The sequence below is a fragment of the Lagopus leucura genome, unplaced genomic scaffold, assembly GCF_019238085.1.
Source record: "Lagopus leucura isolate 7727_CA_CO unplaced genomic scaffold, USGS_WTPT01 Super-Scaffold_100008, whole genome shotgun sequence".
Taxonomy (NCBI): domain Eukaryota; kingdom Metazoa; phylum Chordata; class Aves; order Galliformes; family Phasianidae; genus Lagopus; species Lagopus leucura.
Genome location: NW_024962265.1, coordinates 20,957,460 through 20,979,953, shown reverse-complemented (window position 1 = coordinate 20,979,953; position 22,494 = coordinate 20,957,460). Strand labels below are relative to the sequence as shown.

The 22,494-nt window shown below is 40.2% G+C and overlaps 1 protein-coding gene across 4 annotated transcripts; it reads left to right on the top strand.

The window, feature by feature from the left end:
* Positions 1–16: 16 nt before the first annotated feature.
* On the top strand, positions 17–17,724 carry ASB15 (ankyrin repeat and SOCS box containing 15). Of its 4 annotated transcripts, none has more exons than XM_042872401.1 (10): positions 17–101; positions 4,937–5,074; positions 6,560–6,612; positions 6,700–6,831; positions 7,263–7,421; positions 9,544–9,789; positions 10,412–10,583; positions 10,959–11,529; positions 11,992–12,145; positions 13,527–17,724. In XM_042872401.1, the coding sequence occupies exons 2-10, from the start codon at positions 4,962–4,964 to the stop codon at positions 13,697–13,699; spliced, it is 1,773 nt and encodes a 590-aa protein (XP_042728335.1). In that variant the 5' UTR covers positions 17–101; positions 4,937–4,961; the 3' UTR covers positions 13,700–17,724. The 4 variants fall into 4 exon arrangements, with proteins under 4 accessions (XP_042728335.1, XP_042728332.1, XP_042728334.1 ...); XM_042872398.1 differs by lacking the exon at positions 17–101 and adding an exon at positions 3,356–3,461; XM_042872400.1 differs by lacking the exon at positions 17–101 and adding an exon at positions 3,405–3,498.
* Positions 17,725–22,494: the final 4,770 nt, after the last annotated feature.

Here is a 22,494-nt window from a genome sequence, read left to right as displayed (position 1 = left end):
CTTTGCGCATGCGCGGTTCGAATGCGGTGCGGCTGCGCGTATGCGCCGTGAGCTAAGCGAGGTGGTGCCCGTGTGCGGAGTCGAACGGAAGAAAGGCGAGCGTGCGTATGGGCCGCTGGGGTGCTGGCTCTGGCAGTTACGTTAGTGTGCTGCCTGTTCTCCGAGCTGTGCTTCTGGCCCTCGAGCACAGCGTTCGCCTGGGGCGGAGCGCGGTCCGAGGGCGGGTGCGTGGGATGGCTGTGCACTGGTGGTTGGTGTGCTCCGCACGGCTGGTGGGAGCAGCTGATCTGTACGGAGCAATAGCTAGCTGTAACTGCTAGGAATGGTTCCCCTGCACTGTCGTGTGTTTGTAGCCTTCGCTTTGTGTGTTGTTTCCCAACACGGTTTCCAGTGGTTTTTCAGCATACAAGCTCCAGAGCTGATTCCAAAGCTCACTTCGTGAGTCCAACAACTATATAAAGCCTTAAAGCTTCAAAAGCGTGTTTGGCCGCAGCTGAGAGTGCTCTTCATAGAATCATAGAATGGCCTGGGTTGAAATGAACCGCAATGATCATCTAGTTATGCTATGTACAGGGTCGTCGACCAGCGGACCAGGCTGCCCAGAACCACATCCAGCCTGGCTTTGAATGCCTGCAGGGAGGGGGCATCCACAACCTCCTTGGGCAACCTGTTCCAGTGCGTCACCACCCTCTGTGTGTAAAACTTCCTCCTAATGTCTAACTTAAACCTCCTGTCTCAGTTTAAAACCATTCCCCCTTGTTCTATCGCTGTCCACTCTCATAAACAATTGTTTTCCTCCTGTTTATATACTCCCTTCAAGTATTGGAAGGTTGCAATGAGGTCTCCCTGGAGCCTTCTCTTCTCCAAGCTAAACAAGCCCAGTTTATGTCATTCTTCTCTTTGAAATAAAAATGATTTTGTCTACTAAACATGAGATTTTAGTATAGTGACTGTCTTTTAAATATCTGTCAACTTCTGTTATTCTTTCATGAAATGCTTCAGTATTGAGGCCTTGGAGAAGTTTCCGGCATATCAATAGTGTTTTCCTACAGCAGACATGGTAAAAAAAAAAAAATACCAAATTGGTATGTGTGCATTGGGTAATCAGGTCTTACTAAGGTCAGAAGATTTCTACCTTGCGAATACTCATAAAGTTGGGTAAATATTCTGGAATTTGTTTCATAATACAGTGTGCATATGCCTGTTACGAATTTGCTTCATGGAATTGGTTGGCTAGGAGCTGCAGAATCAAAAGTGAGATTCACTGGAGTAGAATGTGGTGAACAGGCAATTGCTGAGTTAACATGTGCGAGGACAAAAGTAAAAAACCCACCACATTAAGGGACTTGTGATAGAAGAAGATAAATTGGCAATAAAAAGGCATTTTATGTTGTCAGTGAATTTTGGACAAAATAGTATTAATAACAAACTGAAAAGCCAAACAATGCCATGTGTGTCATATTGATATGTGTTAGTTGTGATAGCACCCTAGTTACATGAAAGAAATGAGGTGGACATTTAAAATCTTTGTGTTCTTTATAGATATTATAAATCTATATATTGAAAATATTTTTCATATATAAGGATATATATTCTTGTTCTTATCAGCTGTTAGCCAGCAGTTGAGCAGGGCACTGGCACTGTTCATGCCTGTTTCTATTGCACTATATTTTGAAGGCTCACCACACTTGTCTGTATCACAGTAACAGAAATTGCATTTAATAGTATATCATCATTGAATGACTTTCCTGATCTTGCATCCAAAGATTAGGTGCATGTCACACATTGGTTAAGTTTACAGTTTCACAGTTCTATACACATGGATGAATTACGTAGCACAGAAGAGCAATGGAGTTCTGACATTTTGTTCTATCAGAAGTGTAAAATTTCATTGTATCAGATATTAACAACACGTTGGACATTTATTGTTTCAGCTTGTTTTCCTTTTTGTGTATTAATTTTGGAAAAGATAGTAACAGATCTGATTGAAACAAAAACAAGACTAAGGTATCAGTGATATGACCAAGGGAAAAAAATGAGCTGGCAGGAAAAAAAAGATCCAATTTCTTCCACTTTCTGGGTACAGTTGTTCTTCGTGTTGCTCCTGGGTTCCTGTGTTTTTATATCACTTCTACTTGCACTATAGAATGACTGAATCACAGAATGGTTTGGGTTGGAAAGGACACTGAAGATCATCTAGTTCCAACCCCTGCTATAAGGCAGGGACACCTCCCTCTAGACCAGGTTGCTCAGAGCCCTATCCAGCCTGGCCTTCAATGCTTCAAGGGAGGGGGCATCCACAGCCTCTCTAGGGAACCTGTTCCAGTGTCTTATCACCCTCACACTAAAGAATTTCTTCCTGATATCTAATCTATATCTACTCTCTTCCAGTTTAAAGCCATTACCCCGCATGCTGTCACTACATGCCCATGTAAAAAGTTCATCCCCAACTTTTCTGTAGGCCCCTTCAGGTACTGGAAGGCTGGTGTAAGGTCTCCTTGTAGCCTTCTGTTCTTCAAGCAGAAAAGCCCAAGCTCTCTCAGCCTGTCCCCATAGGAGAGGTGCTCCAGCCCTCTGATCATCTTTGTGGCCCTCCTCTGGACCAACTTGAACAGCCCAATGTCCTTCTTGTGCTGGGGCCCCAGAGCTGGACACAGTACTCCAAGTGGGTTTCTCATGAGAGCAGAGCAGAGATGCAGAATCTGCTCCTTCTTTCTGCTGGTCACACTTCTCTTGATCCAACCCAGGATACAATTGGCCTTCTGGGCTGCAAGCACACATTGCTGACTCATGTTGAGTCTTTTATCAGCTGACATCCCCAAGTCCTTCTCCTCAGGGTTGCTCTCAAGCCATTCTTTGCCCAACCTGTATGTGCTTGGGATTGCCCTGACCAAGGTGCAGTGCAGGACCTTGCATTTGTGTTCTGTACTGTGTCTCCTGCTTCTTTGACCAATTTCAAGTTATTGAATCTAGACAAGTAAGTGCTGTAACTGACTATCATCAAATCTATGAAGCTTTGCATCATATCAGCTTCAGATATAGTGATTACTATTTGGCCATATAATTTGTCAGAATTTACAAATCTACAAATAGTTAAATGCTAAAGCTTCCCAGATTCCTTTTAATTTATGTTAATATGTTACAGGATGTTAATGTTATCCTTGAAGCCAAGTTGGGAATTACTTTAGGAGTTGTTGAACCAATGAGGGCACAGATAATCTTACTATACCATCTAGACCTCATGTTACATTTGATGAGATTTTAGAGAAGTCATGTGTAATACTTTCCTGTGGGTTGAGTCTGCTTGTGTTACAGTTGCACAAGGTCAGACCTTAATTTATCAAGCAACTGTGTATTTAATTTTAGAAATATCACAGGACACATTAGCTTGCAGGTCTCTATTCCTGGCTGTTCAAAATGCAGGCCCCAGACTAACAGTGGCAAGATAATGGGTTGAAAAGGTGAGGCTATACGTTGTGCTCGCCAATTAGACTAACGGTGAGATCGTTTAAAACTGTAATATTTAATAGACTGAGACCAAATTTAGAATGCTATTTTTTAATTATTATTATTTTTATTATTTTATTGCTGTGAATAACCTCTTTGCATGCCTAAGGGCCTTCTATTTCTAGAGAGAAAAGCTAGGTTTGTCTGGTTTATTTTAAGGATAAGTAATGAGAGTAACATGAACACACATTATTAACTTTATGTGTTTGAAAATGATAAGTGCTTATCTATGTGTTTAAAAATGATAAGTTCTTGATATGCTTCTTCCAGGGAAAGACTTGGAACTCTTTATTAGCAGGTTGTTCAGGTGTTTGGGGGTAAAAACAATGACTTTAAGATGGCAAAACTTTTTGGTTTTTTTGTATGCAAAACAATGGCAAGTAATCCCTTTTTTCAGGTAGAAACAGAAAACAATATCGGAATGGTATCAGATTACTCCAAATGTTATTTAAGTAAAATGTTCAACATAAAGCAACTAAAATGTAGAGTAAGCATTTGTAATTGTTTCTTGTGACCTAGTGCTGGGTTCTAGTCACTGCCAAATACCCATAGCTGGCTGGGAGAAATTTTTGCTGCTGAGCTTTTTAGCCTTTTCTCTGCTGCACTGCATAAGAGGGACACTGCTGCTGCTGCTCTCATGCTGGCTATGCTGCTGCACTCCTGTGTGATCCCAGTGGAACATCCACGCTTCTGTCAGACCTCGTCACTTTAGCACAGCGTATTACCAGCAGTGATATAGCAAATCAGGCTCTCAAGGCATGTATAGACCTCTAGCTATGTGTCCAGCACTTGTGCTGTGGTGAGCCATTTACATTCTACTTATTCTGGCATGTCAGTCAGTTGCTACCTTACTAAATTTACCATTTTACAATATACTATTAATTTTTGTGTGATAATTTGAAAATGGCGCACACAACAATTTTGAAACACTGCTTACTTAACACCTTCCTGGCTAAGTCTGTGTTGAAGCAGAGCTCTGGGTTGCCTGTGGCATTATCAGTTCTAGGGATTACAACAAAGCAGGGGATAGCTGGCAAAATGGGCATGAGAGTTGTATGACCAGAAAAGAGCTACACATTTAGATGATGACTAATTTCTTCCCCTAATTGTGTGGAGATAAAGTGGAGGTAGAAAAGCAATATATATATATTTAAAATAAAATAATTTTCTTGCTGTCCTGCATTTGAGTGTCCTACAAGTTGTTCTGTGCTCTTAATCCCTCTTGGAATAAGTGAGGTTGGATGGTATGATCAACTTGCAGGATTAAACCATTTGTGAACGTTTGTGAACAATAGAAGCAAAACTCAATAAGATGCTGTGAAATTAAATTGATGGAAACAATTTTATTATTTAAAACAAAAACAAAAACAACAACCTTAAGTAGTGTACTAATCCTAACCAGTATATTTTTGTGTGTATTTCAAAACAGCATATGAATATGATTTGCCAAAAAAATGATGGATGAAAGTGAAGATGTGGTCGAAAATCTGCTCACTGACTATGCCATACAGCTTAGCATTCAAGAATCAAATGCAGCCAAACCACGAATGTCCAGCTTTAGTGACAGGTACTGTGAATTCAGAGGTTATGCCATAATTTTAGTGTTTTGAGATACTGACATTTAGTGCTTGATATTGTCCTTAAAGCAGTTCTTGGTTTGGCTGTTATGCGTTTTGCTCAGTGAAACACTGCCTGAAAGAATAAACAAAACAGAAACTTGTTAGTGAACTTCTCTGTACTCACTCAATTTTCCCCTGTGCACTCGGGTATCTAGGTGTACAAGAAAACTGCAAACGAGAAAACCAAAAGATCCTACAAAAGTGTTCAGCAAGAGTTCAGATGTGACATTAAATTGGACTGATTGAGTCCTTTGATTGATGATTGATGATGAAAATCATCTCCCTGGCATCACCTGGGGCTCTGTGCTGGAGACAAAGCTGAGATCCAGAGCAGGCTTCTGCTCTGCTTTGCCGTCTGGAGCAACCCATCTTCTGGAGTTGCAGAGAGGTTAAGGGAGACGGGACTCACTTGATAAAGTAATACTTCCCGTAGCTTTTTAGGCCATTCTTGTGAAAAGGTACACATGAAACAAAAAGGAACTTTCTCTAAGAGGAGAGGTTCTTTGGCAATTAATCCCATAAACACATATTGTAGGTTGATCTATCTTGGGACTGAAAGGGATATCATGGAATCATAGAATGGCCTGGGTTGAAAAGGACCACAATGATCATCTAGTTTCAACCCCCTGCTGTGTGCAGGGTTGCCAGCATCCAAAACCTCCTTGGGCAACCTGTTCCAGGGCGTCACTACCCGAGATGTAGAACTGTAAGTCTGGGAGCACTGTCAGCCTTAATTTCCTGTGGGATCTCATGAGAATTTGACTCTTGGTCATCAGTGTTTGCGTGAATCTTCCTTTTCACTTGGCTGCTCCTTTTTTTTTTTTTTTTTAAAATCTAATCTAGTTTTTAAGTTTAATCTATTCTAGTTTTTTTAAGATACTCAGTGTACTAGCAGAAAGCAGCATTTAACTTCTGTTTATGGAGGTTTGAATAATACTGTTAAAAAAACTGACAGTTGTTTTTCAGGGAAAACTACATAATTGACATAATCAAACTCATTCATTAACAAATACTGACATTCTGATGCCATCATGTATTCATTTGCTGCATAAAGTTTCTGAGTCTGAGGGGCTCGTTTCTGTACTGTGTGGCAAATATGTCTTTTAAATCCACAGAATTCTTTACCAAATTCAGAGCTTTGTCAGAGCAGTTCACAGCTCCTCCTGGAAACAGCCACACCAGGGGAGGATAGGGGAAGGGACACAAGGCTGCTCAGGAAGCCAGGCAGGACCTGCACCTCCCTTGAGAACTTTGGCTACTCTGAAGGTCCTTGGTACAGATGTAACTTAAGAGATCACAAGGCTAATGGAGACTATAGATGATATATAAAGGAAAGTTGGCTCAGATGAGAAGCTCATGGAAAATATTGAATAAATTATGTAATGTATTTACTACGTGTTTGTATTTTCTATTTTCTGTTCTCTTTTGGGTAGTTTTGTGCCACCTAGTGAAGAAAATAGGAAAATTGTAACAGCCATAAAGGAAGGTAAAACCCTTTCTGCCCCTTTGTGAAACCGAGCTCTCCTCATAAAATTTTTCAACTGCATCTCACTTATCTATTGGATTTCTTAAGGTCAGATATTTGGGCTCCAAGATCTTGTGAAATGGAAATATGCTTTGGATGAAGCTGATGAAAGAGGATGGTTTCCTCTGCACGAGGCTGCAGCTCAGCCAATTCAGCAAATACTGGAAATTATTTTAGATGGTGAGTAAATGAGGATGTCTCATGGGACAGAGGAAGTAGCAAAGAAACAGAGAACAAAAAGCCAGACATGGACAACAACAGGCTAGAATTGATGACTAAAGAAGCATGAAGAGATCCTCTATGAAGCATCCTACAGATGTCATTTACATCTCAGGCAAATTTTATTTTTGGGATGTTACATCAATTTACACTAGGAAAGAGCTTGAAGTCTTTTTTAATGCTTTGTTCAGAATCCTACGGAATTAACAGAGCTAAAATGAATATTCAGTATTCAGTCTGGAAGTACAAGTTAGATTAAGATAAACATAATTACAAGCAATTTTCATAAAGATTAAAGACTTCAAGCATTTAAAGACTGCTGGTTTACATGTGTGCATTAACAGCATTGCGCTTTAAATTAGTTTAATGTTTCCTCACTTTCTTACTTCTAGCATCGTATAAAACAATGTGGGAATACAAAACATGTGATGGAGAAACACCGCTAACTTTGGCAGCCAAAGCTGGCTTTGTGGAAAATGTCCGAGCGTTGCTGGAAAAAGGTGTTTGGCCCAACACCACAAATGACAAAGGCGAGACTCCACTCCTGATTGGTAACTGCCTCCTTTCCCTGGGCTGCAGCCCGTCCACTTCACCAAACTGACACATCTGCTTCGTCAGACTTGAGAGCCAACCCTGACAAGGGGAAGTTAGCTCCATTTCTGTGAATCCTTGTCAGTGTGTGTAATTCTTACTCACTCCAATACTCTGTTGGGCTGTTTCGCTGGCTGTTGGTAGAAGAAGTGAAATGTACCCAGTGTTCACTTCAGTGATAATTTTGCTTAAGTCATTCCTGAGTTGCATGTAAAGATAATTCTGAGAATGCGACCTCTGTTTTGTTTGAGGCATCTTCTCTGTGTCTTCAAATGCTGTAAGGCCATTAGCAAGCAGTCCATCTTAAAGTTTAAGTCAGGTACAAGAATAAGCCGTTACTTTAACTTGAACGTGCTTTCTGTGGAGGTCTGGAGGTTACTGAAGATTTTTATATTTTTTGGATGGTTTCTTCAAGAGTAGAACGGCATTTTCGGTTACAAAATCTCCCATCTCGTCTCCCTTCCTTCTTGCACTGAAAGCAAGCTTGTACTGCATTTCTAAATAACACCTCAATCTCAAGAAAGCTGATTCTTTGTAAGATTTTATGCTATTGGTAGACTTAAATGAGCATCATTACATGTGGGCAGCTTAGCAGATATCAGCTTCTAGTTGCTGTTGAAAGCCAAATATCTCCATTCTGCTGAAGAGAATAAATCTCTGAAGTTAATGCAATTCTCATGTATACATCAGAGTACCATTATACTGCATAATGAACTGCAATATATATTACAATAGCCAGTATTAAAATCTTAAGTTCTATGAATTTTTGGTAAGTCGATAAGTTAACATTTTAAGGCTCTGAGGTTTTTCTGAAGTTTTCCTTTGGGGTTTCTTGCTTTCCATTGTTTCAGCTCTTTTCAGTAATTTTAAGCCTATAACTTTTAAGTTATTTTCAGTTTTTGTTTTAATGAAACTTGGAAGTAATAACTAGGACAGATGTAAAAAGAATTCCCCTTATAGTGGTAATTTATTTTCCTGAATATTTCTCTATACAAACTCCTGGAAATGAGGCTTGCCAGATGTGAACTGTTTATGTGATGCTTTTTATGTTTTTGTGCCACTTAAAGCTGAGAACGTGGACGCAGATATTGCTGTGCATCACACATTTTAGCCTTAGTGAAATAGAGAATCAGAGAATCACACTTAATAGATGATGTTGAGAGCTGAAAATCACCTAGCTTCCCTTTTTAATTCTAAAATTCTGAACTGAAGGGCTCTTCAGTGTAAAGATAAATGCTGAAAAAAAAATCTAGTGATAATTTCTACTTCCCACTGTGTTCAGTAATGCTTCTCTTCAAAGCAGATGTAAGTAATTATGAAGACTTTTGCTTCATAAAAACCTTCTAACATGTTTAAAAGGACATTCACTGAAGTTAAATTTGCTAACCCTGACCTTTCTCACCTGCCTTGCCAGTCAGAGAAGAGATCTGCTATTCCAAAAGATAGTTCAGATGTGAGATTAGACTTCTATCTGGATCACTGTTTTATATGTGAATAATTTGCAGGTGTAGTTATATATGGAAATTTCAAACTTAGCACGTCAGAAGGTCAGAATATAGGATGGCAGATGTCAATGTTGTTTTGGCTGACAACAGCCAATGAATGCATGCTAGGATTAGAGCTACCAGATGACTAAATCACAACTGAGATTTTCAGTGGACATTGTAATGTTGGCATCAATTTTACAAGTAAGGACTATTGTCTAATACTTTATTGTTCCTATTGTTGCTTTTCCTTGCAATTGATCTGATGCCGCTTTTGTCTTCCATATTCCTAACTGATATTTCTTACACATTAAGATGGTTTAGGCAAAGAACCTGATAAGGACTACTTCTTATACACTAAACAGCGTATGAGAGGCATTACCTGTGACTACGAGCTTGAATTTCAGATGCAGCTCACATCATCATTGATTTACCATTGAATTGAACCCCCAGATTCCTAGGACTGGAGGTCTTTTGAATTTCCTCATATTAGTACAGAAGAAAATAATTCTCTAAACTTACTAGATATCTTTAAATTTCAAGACAACGTGCTTGAAAATATAATTGTATTTTTTTTCCCTTTTTTAATATCTTCAAGCTGTAAGAAGTGGTTCTTTTGAAATGGTCTCTACTCTGATTAAACACAACTGCAGGATCCACCAGCCATGTGTAAAACGTTGGTCTGCAATGCATGAAGCTGCAAAACAGGGACGCAAAGATATTGTTTCTCTTCTTCTGAAGAACGGTGGAAATGTGAACCTTAAGGATGGGTATGGAGTAACACCATTAGGTGTTGCTGCTGAATATGGTCACTGCGATGTGCTGGAGCATCTCATTCATAAAGGTATGTAGCCACCACGTAAAAAAGAATTGAGCCTCTGGCATGCATCCTGCCTGGTTGCTGGGGTGTTTTAGAGTGGTAATGGAAAAGGAGAGAAATAGGAGCGATGAATGATTAGATTTGGTTTCTTGGAAAGAAAGGAAGCATATATGAGCATTCCTACACTATCATAATCTGTGTCAAAGGAATGATGGAGTTGATACCAATCAGTTTCAGTCAAGGAGGGACCTACAGCTACTGTCCTACTTTGCCGCCTTCTACTTGCTCCTGTCCCATTTTCTTCATCTGTTTCATTCCTTTCTACAGTGTATGTAATTATATTGGTACTAATTGATGCAGTTAAATATTTATTTAAATAGGCCAGGCTTTTGAAAACGCTCAGTTATAACCCTTAAGGCCTAAGCAGACCCCACCCAAGTGAGGGTGTTCATACCTCTGGACTTATATCTATACAAGATTTCTTTTTGCCTTTGAAGGCTAAATTTGTCACAAGAAATGTTTGTTGCTTACATAAAGTTTTAATATAAATACATATAAAATATGAGGGAGAGTATTCTGGGCTTGTTTTTATGTTGATCTGCAAATCAATTTGGTTGCAATTCTAAACTCTCTATCCTTCTTCAAGGTGGTGATGTCCAGGCCTTAGCAGATGATGGTTCATCAATACTATTTGAAGCGGCAGGAGGAGGAAATCCAGACTGCGTATCGCTTCTTCTGGAATATGGAGGAAGTGGCAATGTGCCCAATAAGGCAGGACTGCTTCCCATACATAAGGCAGCTTATGAGGGGCATTACCTGTGAGTATGAGTTTGTACTTCACATTCTCTTTAAGATATAGTGTGTCTGAGGGTCACGCTGAAGAACACTGTTAAACATGAAAATGTACAGACCACCTGTATTTCAGAAATGGCTGCGTCGCATCAACTTGAATCAACTTCTAGGAGTTATTTTAGCAGAAACAAAAGAAAATGTAAAATATACTGCTTTAGAGCTAAGTAAAAAGCACTGAAATATCTTAAAGACAAGGTTCCATTTGATACTTCCCGAACAGGTGCTTCTGTGTTAGGATTTTCCTGTGTGAAGTGTCTATTTGGTAAATTAACATATAGCTGCGTGATGGTCATTTTCTTCATGCAGAGGAGTGATGCCTTATTGTCTTCACTGTTTTCTAGGGTCCTGAAGTATCTCATTCCAGTCACATCCCAAACTGCAATCCAGAAAAGTGGGATAAGCCCTGTTCACTCAGCTGCAGATGGCCAAAATTCACAGTGCCTAGAGCTTCTTATTGAAAATGATTTTGATGTCAATACTGTCTTGGATGATCACATCTCAAATAGTTATGATGATGAAAGGAAAACTGCACTCTATTTTGCTGTTTCTAACAATGACATTCTTTGCACTGAAATATTACTGAAAGCTGGTGCAAATCCGAACAAGGATCCTTTGAACTGTCTTCTTGTGGCAGTAAGAGGTGGTAACCATGAAATAGTAAGGCTGCTTCTATCTTACGGAGCAAATGTCAATTGTTACTTTATGATGGTTAATGATACGCATTTTCCCAGTGCCATCCAGTATGCCTTGAATGATGAGGTGATGCTAAGGCTGTTACTGAATCATGGATACAATGTGGAGTTGTGCTTTGACTGTATGCATCAAGATGTCTTCGGAAATTCTTTTGTGTGGTCAACTCCAGAGGAAGAGATTCTCCCAGGGTGGACTTCTTCTGTAATAAGGGATAATCCAGTAAATACATACCTTCCTTCTTTTTGCTTTCTTCTTTCCATTAGCCAGCTTTAAAAATTCCATATTATTGTGCAGAATTAAGCATATACTTGTAAAATCCTCTTAAAACAGCCTAAAAAACTAAAACAGCTATTTTTCATTTTTTGATTCTGAAATAGGGAAAATTATTTATGTAGAATGATTTAGTTTGGTACCTGTACATTAGAGATTTAGTAAGGAAGATTTAAGAAACTGCAAATCAGGCTATTGTTATTTCAGTTCCTGTCCAAACAAAGGCTAGATCAAAAAGACTAAGCATGGAAGCAAATGTAAAGTAATTTACATAAGCATCCATTCATAGCTGTTAAAGCTCATTCCTAATATTTTGTTTTAATTACCTTTTGTAATTGCTTTACAATGTGTTATTTTGGCATTCCACTGCGCATATTTTGAAATTATTCTTTGATATGTTTTCTCTTTCAGTTCTGTGACTTCATCTCTGTTCCGTGGTTGAAACACTTAGCAGGAAAAGTTGTTCGTATTTTTATAGATTACATGGATTATGTTCCACTATGCACAAAAATTAAGTTTGTTCTAGAAACACAGAAGGAATGGACGGAGATACGTCAGATATTGGGTAAATATCTAACTTCCAATTAATTATGTTATATTTTATTACAGGAGACTGTAATTGCTTTTACCAGGTCATATTAGTCTAAAATGCAGTAGCAATACAAGTGTGTACTAGCTTAAGAGCCAGGTTGTATCTGTCATCCATTTCTCAGATTGAGACAGGTCGTCTCGATGTTGCCAATGGTCACAGTTAATTGCACTGGAATATAAGTGTGAATGAACCTGGTGTGCACCTTACCAGTCTCCTGCGGAATGTCAGTGGTGTGTGGGAAGCCTCTTCAATTGTGCAAACCATTGGGGTACTTGTCATCCTCCACATGAAGCATTACAGTGCCAATCATTGCACAGCTATGAAACATATTTTTTATGGAGGAATATTGCTGATACTTTATCTTTTTTTCCTCCCTTGATCGGCCAAGTCTATTAATCATTCCAGCATTATCATAAGAGCGTGTTTCAGATGCTATTATGTTCAAGATGAGAGATATTGACAGTGAGTTACCATCACAGTGTACCATCATTTCCTGATTTACAAGATCTACATTTAGAGTTGCCGTTCAGTAATTAATACTTCTATGTATGCTTTCTCTTTTGAAGCTCTACAACCTAGTTCAGATATTTTACAGCAGGTGGCACCAGAAATAGGTTTCATCCACCTTAACTTTAAAAAGTTGAGAAATAAAGGAAAAGCTCTCTTTGCAGGAACTAATTGCATTTGACTGTTGTTTGCAGTTTTTTAATAGAATTTTGTTCAACATCAATTATAAAGGAGCACAACATTTAAATTTTAATCTGGCATTTGATTTTATTTTGATGTTTTATACTGACATGCAGAGGAAGTTTTTTTTTATTTAGTTTTAGTGTCATAGGCACATCAAAATAATTTTGTTGTCTTAACTATAACAGGTGTGTTGAAAATTGTTGAAGTGTTCAGGAAAGCTAAGTCAAACCAAAATCTTCCAGTGATGTGAAGTCTGGTAAGAAGTTTTGGTTTAGATCCAAGCATGGTCTGGTCTCAGTGCCTTATTTCTGCTCTATTGAGCAGAAATGGAAGTGCCAGGTCATTTGCACAGCTGGTTTCAACCTGCAAATTTTTTCAATATACACAGAGAGAAAGGAGAGATCATTTATCAGTTACCATTGATTACGTTCAATAATGTCCAGCTTTGGTGACATAGCACAGTGTGCATATTTCTAAAAAGGAGGAATGTAGTGTTAGGAGAAATCCAAAAGAAGTTTGATTAATATCAACAGCATGTAACATCACATATTCAGAAGTGGCAAAATTATGCCCAAAGGTAGATTTTGATATTAATTTTTTTAGGGCAATCAGTCATCAGTCATAGTTAATGACATTGTTATTTCTCTCTCACTATTATTTTTAGACAATCCTCGCCCATTGAAACATCTGTGTCGCCTGAAGATACGTAAACTCATGGGGCTGTGGAGACTGCAGAAACTGTCATCCATGAAGAAGTTTCCACTTCCACCAGTTCTCTGGAACTACATCCTATATAAAGAATATGATCTGTATGGAAAAGAGATACATTTAGAATAGTTTTTAATAATAACTGTGCACTATTTTAATTTCTTTTCTATTTTCTACTGTCTGAAGATTTGCTTGATGATTCTATGATTCTATGTTTTATATATGTTCACAACATTCTGCTATGTATTGTAATTAGTTCTTTGATGGGCACAAATTTTTCTTCAAACCTAGTATGTTTTAACACAAGATTGTACTTTTCAAATCTAGGCTAAAATCACAATAAGGGCACTGTAATAATTATGTAGAAAAGAATCACTCTAAATGGGAATGTGGATGAATAAAAGACAAAAGATTTTCCTGGTAGTCTTCCCTGTGAGGATGATAAATGCACACTCATCTTAGTTTGTGGCATGAGTTTATGTAGAAAAGAGAAGAAATGCCTAATTTAACTTGGTAAGGAAAATTAAACCTCTAAATGCAGTTCTCTGACATGTAATTGGCAGGAAATACAGCACATTTCGTATCTGGAAAATCATTATTCTATTATAAAATTCTCCAAACACTTCAAAGAGTATTTTTAGCTATTTTTACCAATCAGTGTTCCCAGGTACATCTACTTGTCAGTACAGTATGTCAGCATAGAAAGTTTTAATGCCCAGCAAAGATTGAGGGACATCAGGCTTCTTTAGAAAAAGAGTAGATCTTGACTGGCAAACCAAGCAGGAAATCAAGTAGCTTTTCCCCTTAGTTGAGAAATGGTACAATATCATAATTTAATCATGATTCCTACAGAGATTTGTCAGTTCATTTCTCAACCAGACTAAACAAGACCCTTAGTCACATGCTGTGATATACTTGGCAGCATGTTTCTGTGCGTGCCCAGAATAAAACATATCTGACTAAATATCCTTTATATTATCCCATTAAAAGTGGATTGCACTTGTTCTTTTGCTACACATACACACACACACACACACAAGATCAGCCGAAGCATCCTTCTGCCCCATTCCTTAGGCTGGCATTCCATGTTCTCCAGAGTGTGTGCTTGGCGTATATAACTTAACACCTCAATCAGAATTGAAAAATTCCACTCCCCAAAGCAGACGTATCAGTCATTTGTGGGTCTGTCCTTTCTCACAATATATTTACAGGATAAAATGGAAGAAGTGAAGATTATTGGTCAAGGACACGAAGAGTGTTATAAAAGAAGGCTTAGTTGTTACTTCTGCTCTCACTAGAGCTAATCATCTGAATTTCCAAGACCCATCCTCTGTTGCTTTGCCAGACATTTTTACTAGGATAAAGAGAAAGAATTAGGTTATTTGTGTGAAATCTCTAGGTATCTGGCAGACACACTGAGCCACTGCCAGCAGGATGTCCCAGGTGGTGGATGGCTCCACACATGGCCTGAGGCTGAACGCGCAGTGAAGCCAACATGGCTGTCCGCAGGCAAGGCTCCCCAGGCCAACTCATCTTGGGCACACCAATCTGTGAGCTGGTTTCACTGTGTGGGGATTTCTAAACAGAAATATGGGCTTAATAAGACTTAAATAGTGGTAGTTTCTGTGAATCCAGTGACCACAACGTGCAGATCTGAACGGTCACGTATTTGATACCGTACACTGCAACCAGTGAAGGAAACATGATCAAATGGGCTTTAGATGGGAGGCTTAAGACCCCTTCTGTGGTGAGAGCCAAATTCCATTAGTAATTCTAGTTCATAGACCAAGGTTTATATTTAGGGCTCTATACACGCCTCAGGCAATAGTTACATTGCCTCTGGCATCAAAGCATTCAGCTCTAGGGCAAAGTATTGCCTGAAATGTTTAAAATATCATGGACTGCTCCATAAAATATCATTAGGTAAGTTAAAAGACCTTATTGTGCTTATCTTATTAACGATGTATCTGGGCCATTTTTGTTATTTGTCATCCTGTTGCCACAATACTGTGGCATAATCCTGTGTTAAAGTTTTTCTTTCCCTCAACATTGAAGATGCCAGTTTATCAAAGACTTCCCCCTCCCCTCAGCTCTTAAAGGAGATTTAACATTATAGCAAAGCATCTGGAATGCCTCCAAGGCACCTGTGGTCTGAATGGAGAAGCAAGGGGCAGAACTGTGTTTTAAATGGAATATGAGAAGAGATATATGGATACAGAAAGGAAACTATTTAGTTTGTGCCATGCTTTTGGCAAGTTGGGAATTGAACACAAGCTTTTTGATTCCCGTGTTTTAGATCGAGAGCACTGAACGTTTGTGGGGTTGAATATGTGCTAGTGAGAGCAGGAAATGTGTGAAGAGAAGTGAGGGCAGCAGCCCCAGCTGAGAGAAGAGATTGCTAAGAAAAAAACAACTCCTTTTCCTCTCTATCTGGATACTGATTGAACCTTTGTAAAGCTGGATTTTCATTTTCTCTGCTATTTGGGTGTGTCTCATTGGGTGTTCCATCCCAATCCAATTCCATAGCATGTCTACCCTATGGGCAACACTGGCTAGATGTAAATAAATGTCCTAGTTTTGATTCAGGCATGCTCTGGCGTAGGGACTCTGATCAGTTGGGGGCAATGCTTGAAAGCAGTGATATCATTTGGACTCTGTTTCTCTTAAAATCTGACAGAAACAGCTGCACCAGGCTGATCAGATCTCTGAGGAGCCAGGCATTCAACTGTGGTTACATCAGCCTCTCCAGCACCAGTGAGATGGACTTTGTAGCTGTGTTTTCATAGCTTGGTGTAGGACCAAACCACAACCATGAGTTATAGGACTAGCTATTGCCTTTAGAGCCCCTAATGTTGCTTATGCCTTCTGTAAAACTTCCATGCACTGGCTACCATCTAATCTTGGATGCTGGCAGGGCAGATCCTTGCTCTGCATATCAAGTGGGGGACAGTTTTACTGTTTCTGTACAGGTGTCAGTGTTTTGGCTTGGGCTCTCCGTGCCTGAGCTGCCTTTGCTCAGATCATTTCTGATAGCATGCGAGCCATGCATGGAGAAACTGTCACAATGTGCTCTTCTGTGTCTACCTTTGGTTAGGTAAAGGGATTTTCCTAACCCTCATTTGAGGTAGAAAAAGGCTTCTAAAATAGCCAACCACTTAGCTATGGTTTGCATGGGAGAAAAGTGGTGTAAACTCAGGAGTATCTCTGTAGTAGAACGGGTCTCACCTCTTTAGGTTTTTCCAGAACTCCCTTTAATATGAACCTGGTCATCAGTCTCTTTACCTCTGTCTTCTGTGTAGCCAGCTTTACCTCTCTGCTGTACTCAGCCACAACTACAGTCTGCCTGTTGAGTCAGTCCATTTAAAGCCTTCTTCCCACCTTCTTAGTTTGTTATTCATATGATCCCTGATAGATCTTTGCTCAAAGAAGTTGATATTAGGAAAAGTAATACCAGCCAAAGTAAATTTCAGCCTTAATGGCTCTATTCTGTCTAGTTCTCTGCCTTCCTTTCCACTGGAAATCATTTGTTTAGGATTCAGGAATTAAAACTGGAATGTTGTCATCCAAGTTTTCTACCCTTCGGAGTCTTTTTTTTTGCACCTAGAGATAATGATCTTGATTAAAAAACACACCCTCTGTCTCAGAACAGTCTTCGAAGAAATCCATTCTAATCCTTTACCAGGACAAATGCTGAACAGATCAGAAAGAAGTAAACGGGCAACTGCACCAAATTACTGTTTAAATATTTAAAGGTATATATTGCAATGGGAAACATTTTCTCTCTGAGTTATTCCCTTAAGTGTCACTCACATCAGCAAAAGAGGTACTTAGATTAGGAGGAATATTCCCCGGGTAACTTACGTTTTGTGATTTTCCTGAAAAGCTGTAAAAATGCATGGTTGGTAGCTAAAGGGCTGATATGGTATTGTGGCTCTGGTGACATGTACAAAGTATTCAATTTCATTTTCAGAGTCCACATTTTCAGTAGAAATCTCTACAGTTGATCAAGTCTTAATGCAAAGCCAATGACTTCTCAGTGACACTGCATATTGTGTGCATGGTAGATACGGTGCCCAGAACTCCTATCGTCATTAATATGGCCTATTGAAAAATAGACATAAATAAAGAGAATAAAAGAGAGAATTTACTTCCTACTGTTGCTTGTATTTCATTCCTTATTATTTACATCATTTGTTTATATTGCTAACACACTGTTAAAAATACTCTGACATAAAAATAAGGAAATGCTAATTATAGAAGCACATGTGTTGCTCCTTGAGTGTAAAGAAATAGAGGTGTTTGGTTTTCATCTGAAAGGCAAATGGTAGGTATGGCTAGGCTACACAGGAGAACTGAGCCTTTGGCACTCCACAAAGATTAAATCCATGCACTTTCTATAATTACTTAAAATGTAATAGCTGCATGCTCTCGTCTGGACATACGACTTACGGTATATTTACAAATGCTGTAAGTATTGTGAGGCTTACATTGACAGATGTTATATGTTTTGGCATGCTTCTGGGGGAAGAATAATCTGACTACAGCTGCCTAAATAGTATCCCATGGAAATTAAAAACTGCTTTATCTGTGTTCAAGTGCACCTCTGCTCCTTTCTCTGCAATGCAGCGCCCTCTACTTCCTGCCCCAAACCATTGAGTAATATTGCCCTGTAATTCTACACAGCCAGAATGTCTGTACATCAGTAGTGAGTGAAATGACTTCTATATATAGCTTGTAAATCTGTTGGCAATGTTTGTAAAGCACGCCAAGATTCTTTGGAAAGATAGGAGCAGCTATATGAAAGCAAGAGCATTAGGATCATCATGGTGTACAAAGCAGTTTATCTTTTTGGGGTGGCTGAAACTGGTTCTTGGGAAGTGGTCACTCATTAGAGATGTGGAGAAGAGCTTACACTGAGCAAAACTGTGGCAAGAATAGTTTGTGCTGACAGAGATAAGCAGGTTCATTATGCCTTTTCCCTTTTTATTTTTTTTTTTTAATCAAAGGCTGGGGAATTTGTTAGTCTGAAAATGTTTTTATTTGCACCCGGATGAATTTTTTTCCCTGATGCTTCCCAGCAGCCAGGTTTACCTCGAGTCCCCTTTCAAGATACATCAGCACTACCAGAACCCATTCATTTATTTTCTGTGACATGTATTTCTATGACTGTTCTGTCTTCTGGATAAGTACAAGGCAACCCAACACTCCTACCATCAAAATACATTAGATTAGGGGTTGCCCCATGGCTTGGTGGTGTGTGATGTTCTCCAGACTTCTGGTTGACTTCCCAGCAGCTGATATTCCCACCTGCTGTTTTCAAAACGAATCTGAGCAGCAAGGCAGTCCACGTGCACACATTTTTGAGTGAAAGCTGATCATTGTTTGTGATGGGACTGAGTTGTTAAGCTACAATCGGGACCTGGAATCTGCCCTCATATTGGCCTTAGGGTATGCTGCCAGGGGTCAGCAGGAAAAATCTGTCGTTGAATTAGGTTGTGGAGCCTGACTCCTGAGCAAATGTTGCTTTTGGTTCACAGTCATCTTTGAATTCATCCCACATTTATTCTTTTCCCCAGCAGAGCTAAAGGGAAAGGTCTTTTTCTCTAGATAGACTCCCTGTTAACAACAACATGAGTAGAGATGATAGACAACAGAATAATTTGGAGTAGAGAAGATCAGTTGAAAAATTGTTCTTTTAAATACCTTCAAGTGCATGCTTTATCCCATTTGCAATGCTGATAGCACTGTTAAATGTAGGTGATGACACATCCTTTTCAATAACAGTACAGTGTGCACACTTTTCAAAAGTAACGTTGGTCTCTCAATAGAAAGGACTACAGCTTGTCCCATCAGTCTGCCAGTCTGGCAGTCCTGCTTGGATGCCAGGTTGCTGACCCTTTGTCTCTTCTGGCCATTTGACTCTGCATTCCACCACCTGGGCCTGCAGAAGCAGTATACGGAAATCGATATAGATAACTCTATATACATACATACAGAGGGAGGATGGAGAAAGGAGTGTGAGGCAGGAGAAGGGGGTGGGATTAGGTGAGGGAAGGAGAGGCCAGGGAAAGGAGGCATGGAAGGGCACAGCAGTGAGGAGATTGGGAATGGAGTCTGGGGGCCTGCAGGAGGACTGTACACCAGGGAAGGCAGTGGGTAAGGAATAGGGGTGCAAAAAGAGGTGGGGAAAGGCAAGAATGCACAATGGGAGGGAGCAGGAAAGCCCAGACGTGCTGTGGCTGCATTGTTTTTAACATGCTCTATGGCAATTGGAGCTGTTCCTGCAGCGTGGGCTGGCGTTTTGATACAAGCCAACGCATCTGTCTGACAGGCTGTCCTCAGGAGCTGTGACTGAAATAGCCAATGTCCTGGGGGCAGGCCACGTCCCACGCCTGAGGACAAGGTTGTGCAACGCTCACTGTGCTTTCCTATCTTTTGCCCTGTGCTCACCAGACTAGAAGTGAAGTTTAAGCTGTGGATTTTACCTTGGTTGAGGATGCATACTGCCTGTCTGATGTAGCTCTCTTCCTTTCAACAGCTGGGCCAACAAGTTACGGAAACTTGTGAAAAGCAGAACGTTTCCAAAGCCACTGCTTGAAATACCAAGATCACTAAAAAAGTAATGCCTCCTATTTATTTCCACAGAAACTGCAACAGACACAGAGAGCACAATAACATGATTTGACAGAGCAAACTCTCAGCTACAAAACTATTTTGCAACATAGTCACCACCAGTAGCTTATGCAAATATTCCAGCAATGAGCAGAAGCCTGTATGCTGATCTCATTAAAATCTGCACCATCAGAGGTTACCCACAGCAGCTGTGGTGGCATCATTACTAGAAAAATGTTGTCCACACTGTCCATCTTCCATTGGCCCAAGAAATGAAAGTCAGGAGGTGCCAAATCTAGGCCATAAGGTGAGTGTGGTACGACAGCCCCACCAAGATTGGCAATATGCTCCACAGTCTTCAAATTGGTATGGGGCCTGTCTTGTGATGCAAGAGAAAGGTTTTCTTCTCTGGCCTAACTCTGGAAGTTTGAGCCACAATGGTAGCAGTCAGAGTTGATGGTTTCCTATTATTCCAGGAAATCGAGAAGGATTACCCTTTTCACATCCCAGGGACCTACCTGGCACAAGCTTTGCAATATACCAACGTTGCCACCACCATTTCCAACAGCACTGAAGCTGATGTTCAGCTCTGTACACAATTGCAGGTCATAATCCACTGAATGCCTGGATGAGCTGATCAAGACACTCTTCATTTCAGGTGTGACAGCTGAGCATGGCCGTCCAGAACATGGCTTGTCTTTCATGTCACAGTCACCACTACCGAAATGCACCACCCACAACCTCACTGTGCTCACATCCAATGTTTGGCCTCTATAAATGTTCAGCAAGCATCAATTTATGTCAGTGGGTGTAATTTTGTCAGTGAGGGAATGGTTTCAAACTAAAGGAAGGGAGATATAGATTAGATGTCAGGGGGGAGTTTTTTACTGAGAGAGTGGTGGGGAACAGGCTGCCCGGAGAGGCTGTGGATGCCCTCTACCCTGCATGTTTAAGGCCAGGTTGGATGTGGCCTTGGGCAATCTGGTCGAGTACTTGACGTCGTGGTTGGCAACCCTGCCTGTGGTGGGGTAGCTGGAATTTGATGATCCTTGAGATCCCTTCCAATGCTAACCATTTTATGATTCTATGATTCTGTGTTCGATTCATGAAAATTGAACGCACTCTCCCCATACTATTTCCAGTGGAGCAATATGAATCATAATTAAATTGAATAAACAATTTGGCTAAACACCACGCATCAGTTCTAGTGCCCAATCCATACTAACCATAAAGAGGCAATACTGGACAAGAGCATAGTTCAAATTATTTTCAATTACATTAAATACTGACTTTACCAACTAAAAATAATAAAAAGTTTTATTATTTCATCATGTTAACATTTATCATTATAGATGCCATCTTTCTTCCTTGCACCAAAACCAACTGTGTCTTTCTTTCTCCATATCTCTCCTACAGCACTGGTTTGCAGATATTGCTGGGCTGGGTGTTTCAAAATACCTCACTTGTTCTATGTTAATAAAGAGAAAAATCATAGAGGGAAGTTTAAGCTTTCATTCTGTGGTTCCTTATATTGGAAGATACTTCTCTCTAAAAATAATGTCAGAATAATACAGTAGAAGATGTGACAATGTACATACACTTATATATATACTGTTCCCAAATATTTATGTTTGTGTGTGAGAACATTATCATATACCTATATTGGAAGAATGTACATGAAGATTTATATATACAGATATTTAAAGGCAGATATGAATGTGAGGGTGTATTCCAGCTGCCACCTGTCACCTCTACTGAGCCACAGCCGTAGACCAAAATGCCCACTAGAGGCCTTCATTTGCTAGTCTGTAAAATCTACTGAAGCCAGAGCCACGAGGGCCCAGCAGCCCCAAATCTCGGTGAGATACCACAGCACGCAGCCCGCTCCATTAACAACATCTGGGCAACAGCCTCAAAGGAATGACTTGATACCACCATCACTGGTGGATTAGCTGGCACTCCACTGAGCGATGCACAGTGTGTGAGGCATGGGCTGCGATGTGCGGTGTGTGAGGCATGGGCTGCCACCTTCTGCAGCTGCCACCCCACCACTGCAGTCTCCTGCCGATGCCTCGCTGTGAAGGCAGTGCCACCAGAGTGCTGGCAAGGCTGTGGGGCCCCACTGGGCCCCAGTGAGCCCGTTCCACTCGCAGCCCTGTGGCAGCCTGGGATTATGTGGATTTTCACAGCTCTTCCCTCCTGTTGTTAGAGGCGAGGCCGGCGTGAGGCCGGCAGTGTTCTCCCCACCCCCTGCAAGCCCGCTGCTCTAAATAAGGCAATGGTCACTGTGTCAGTAATCCCCTCTTCCAAGG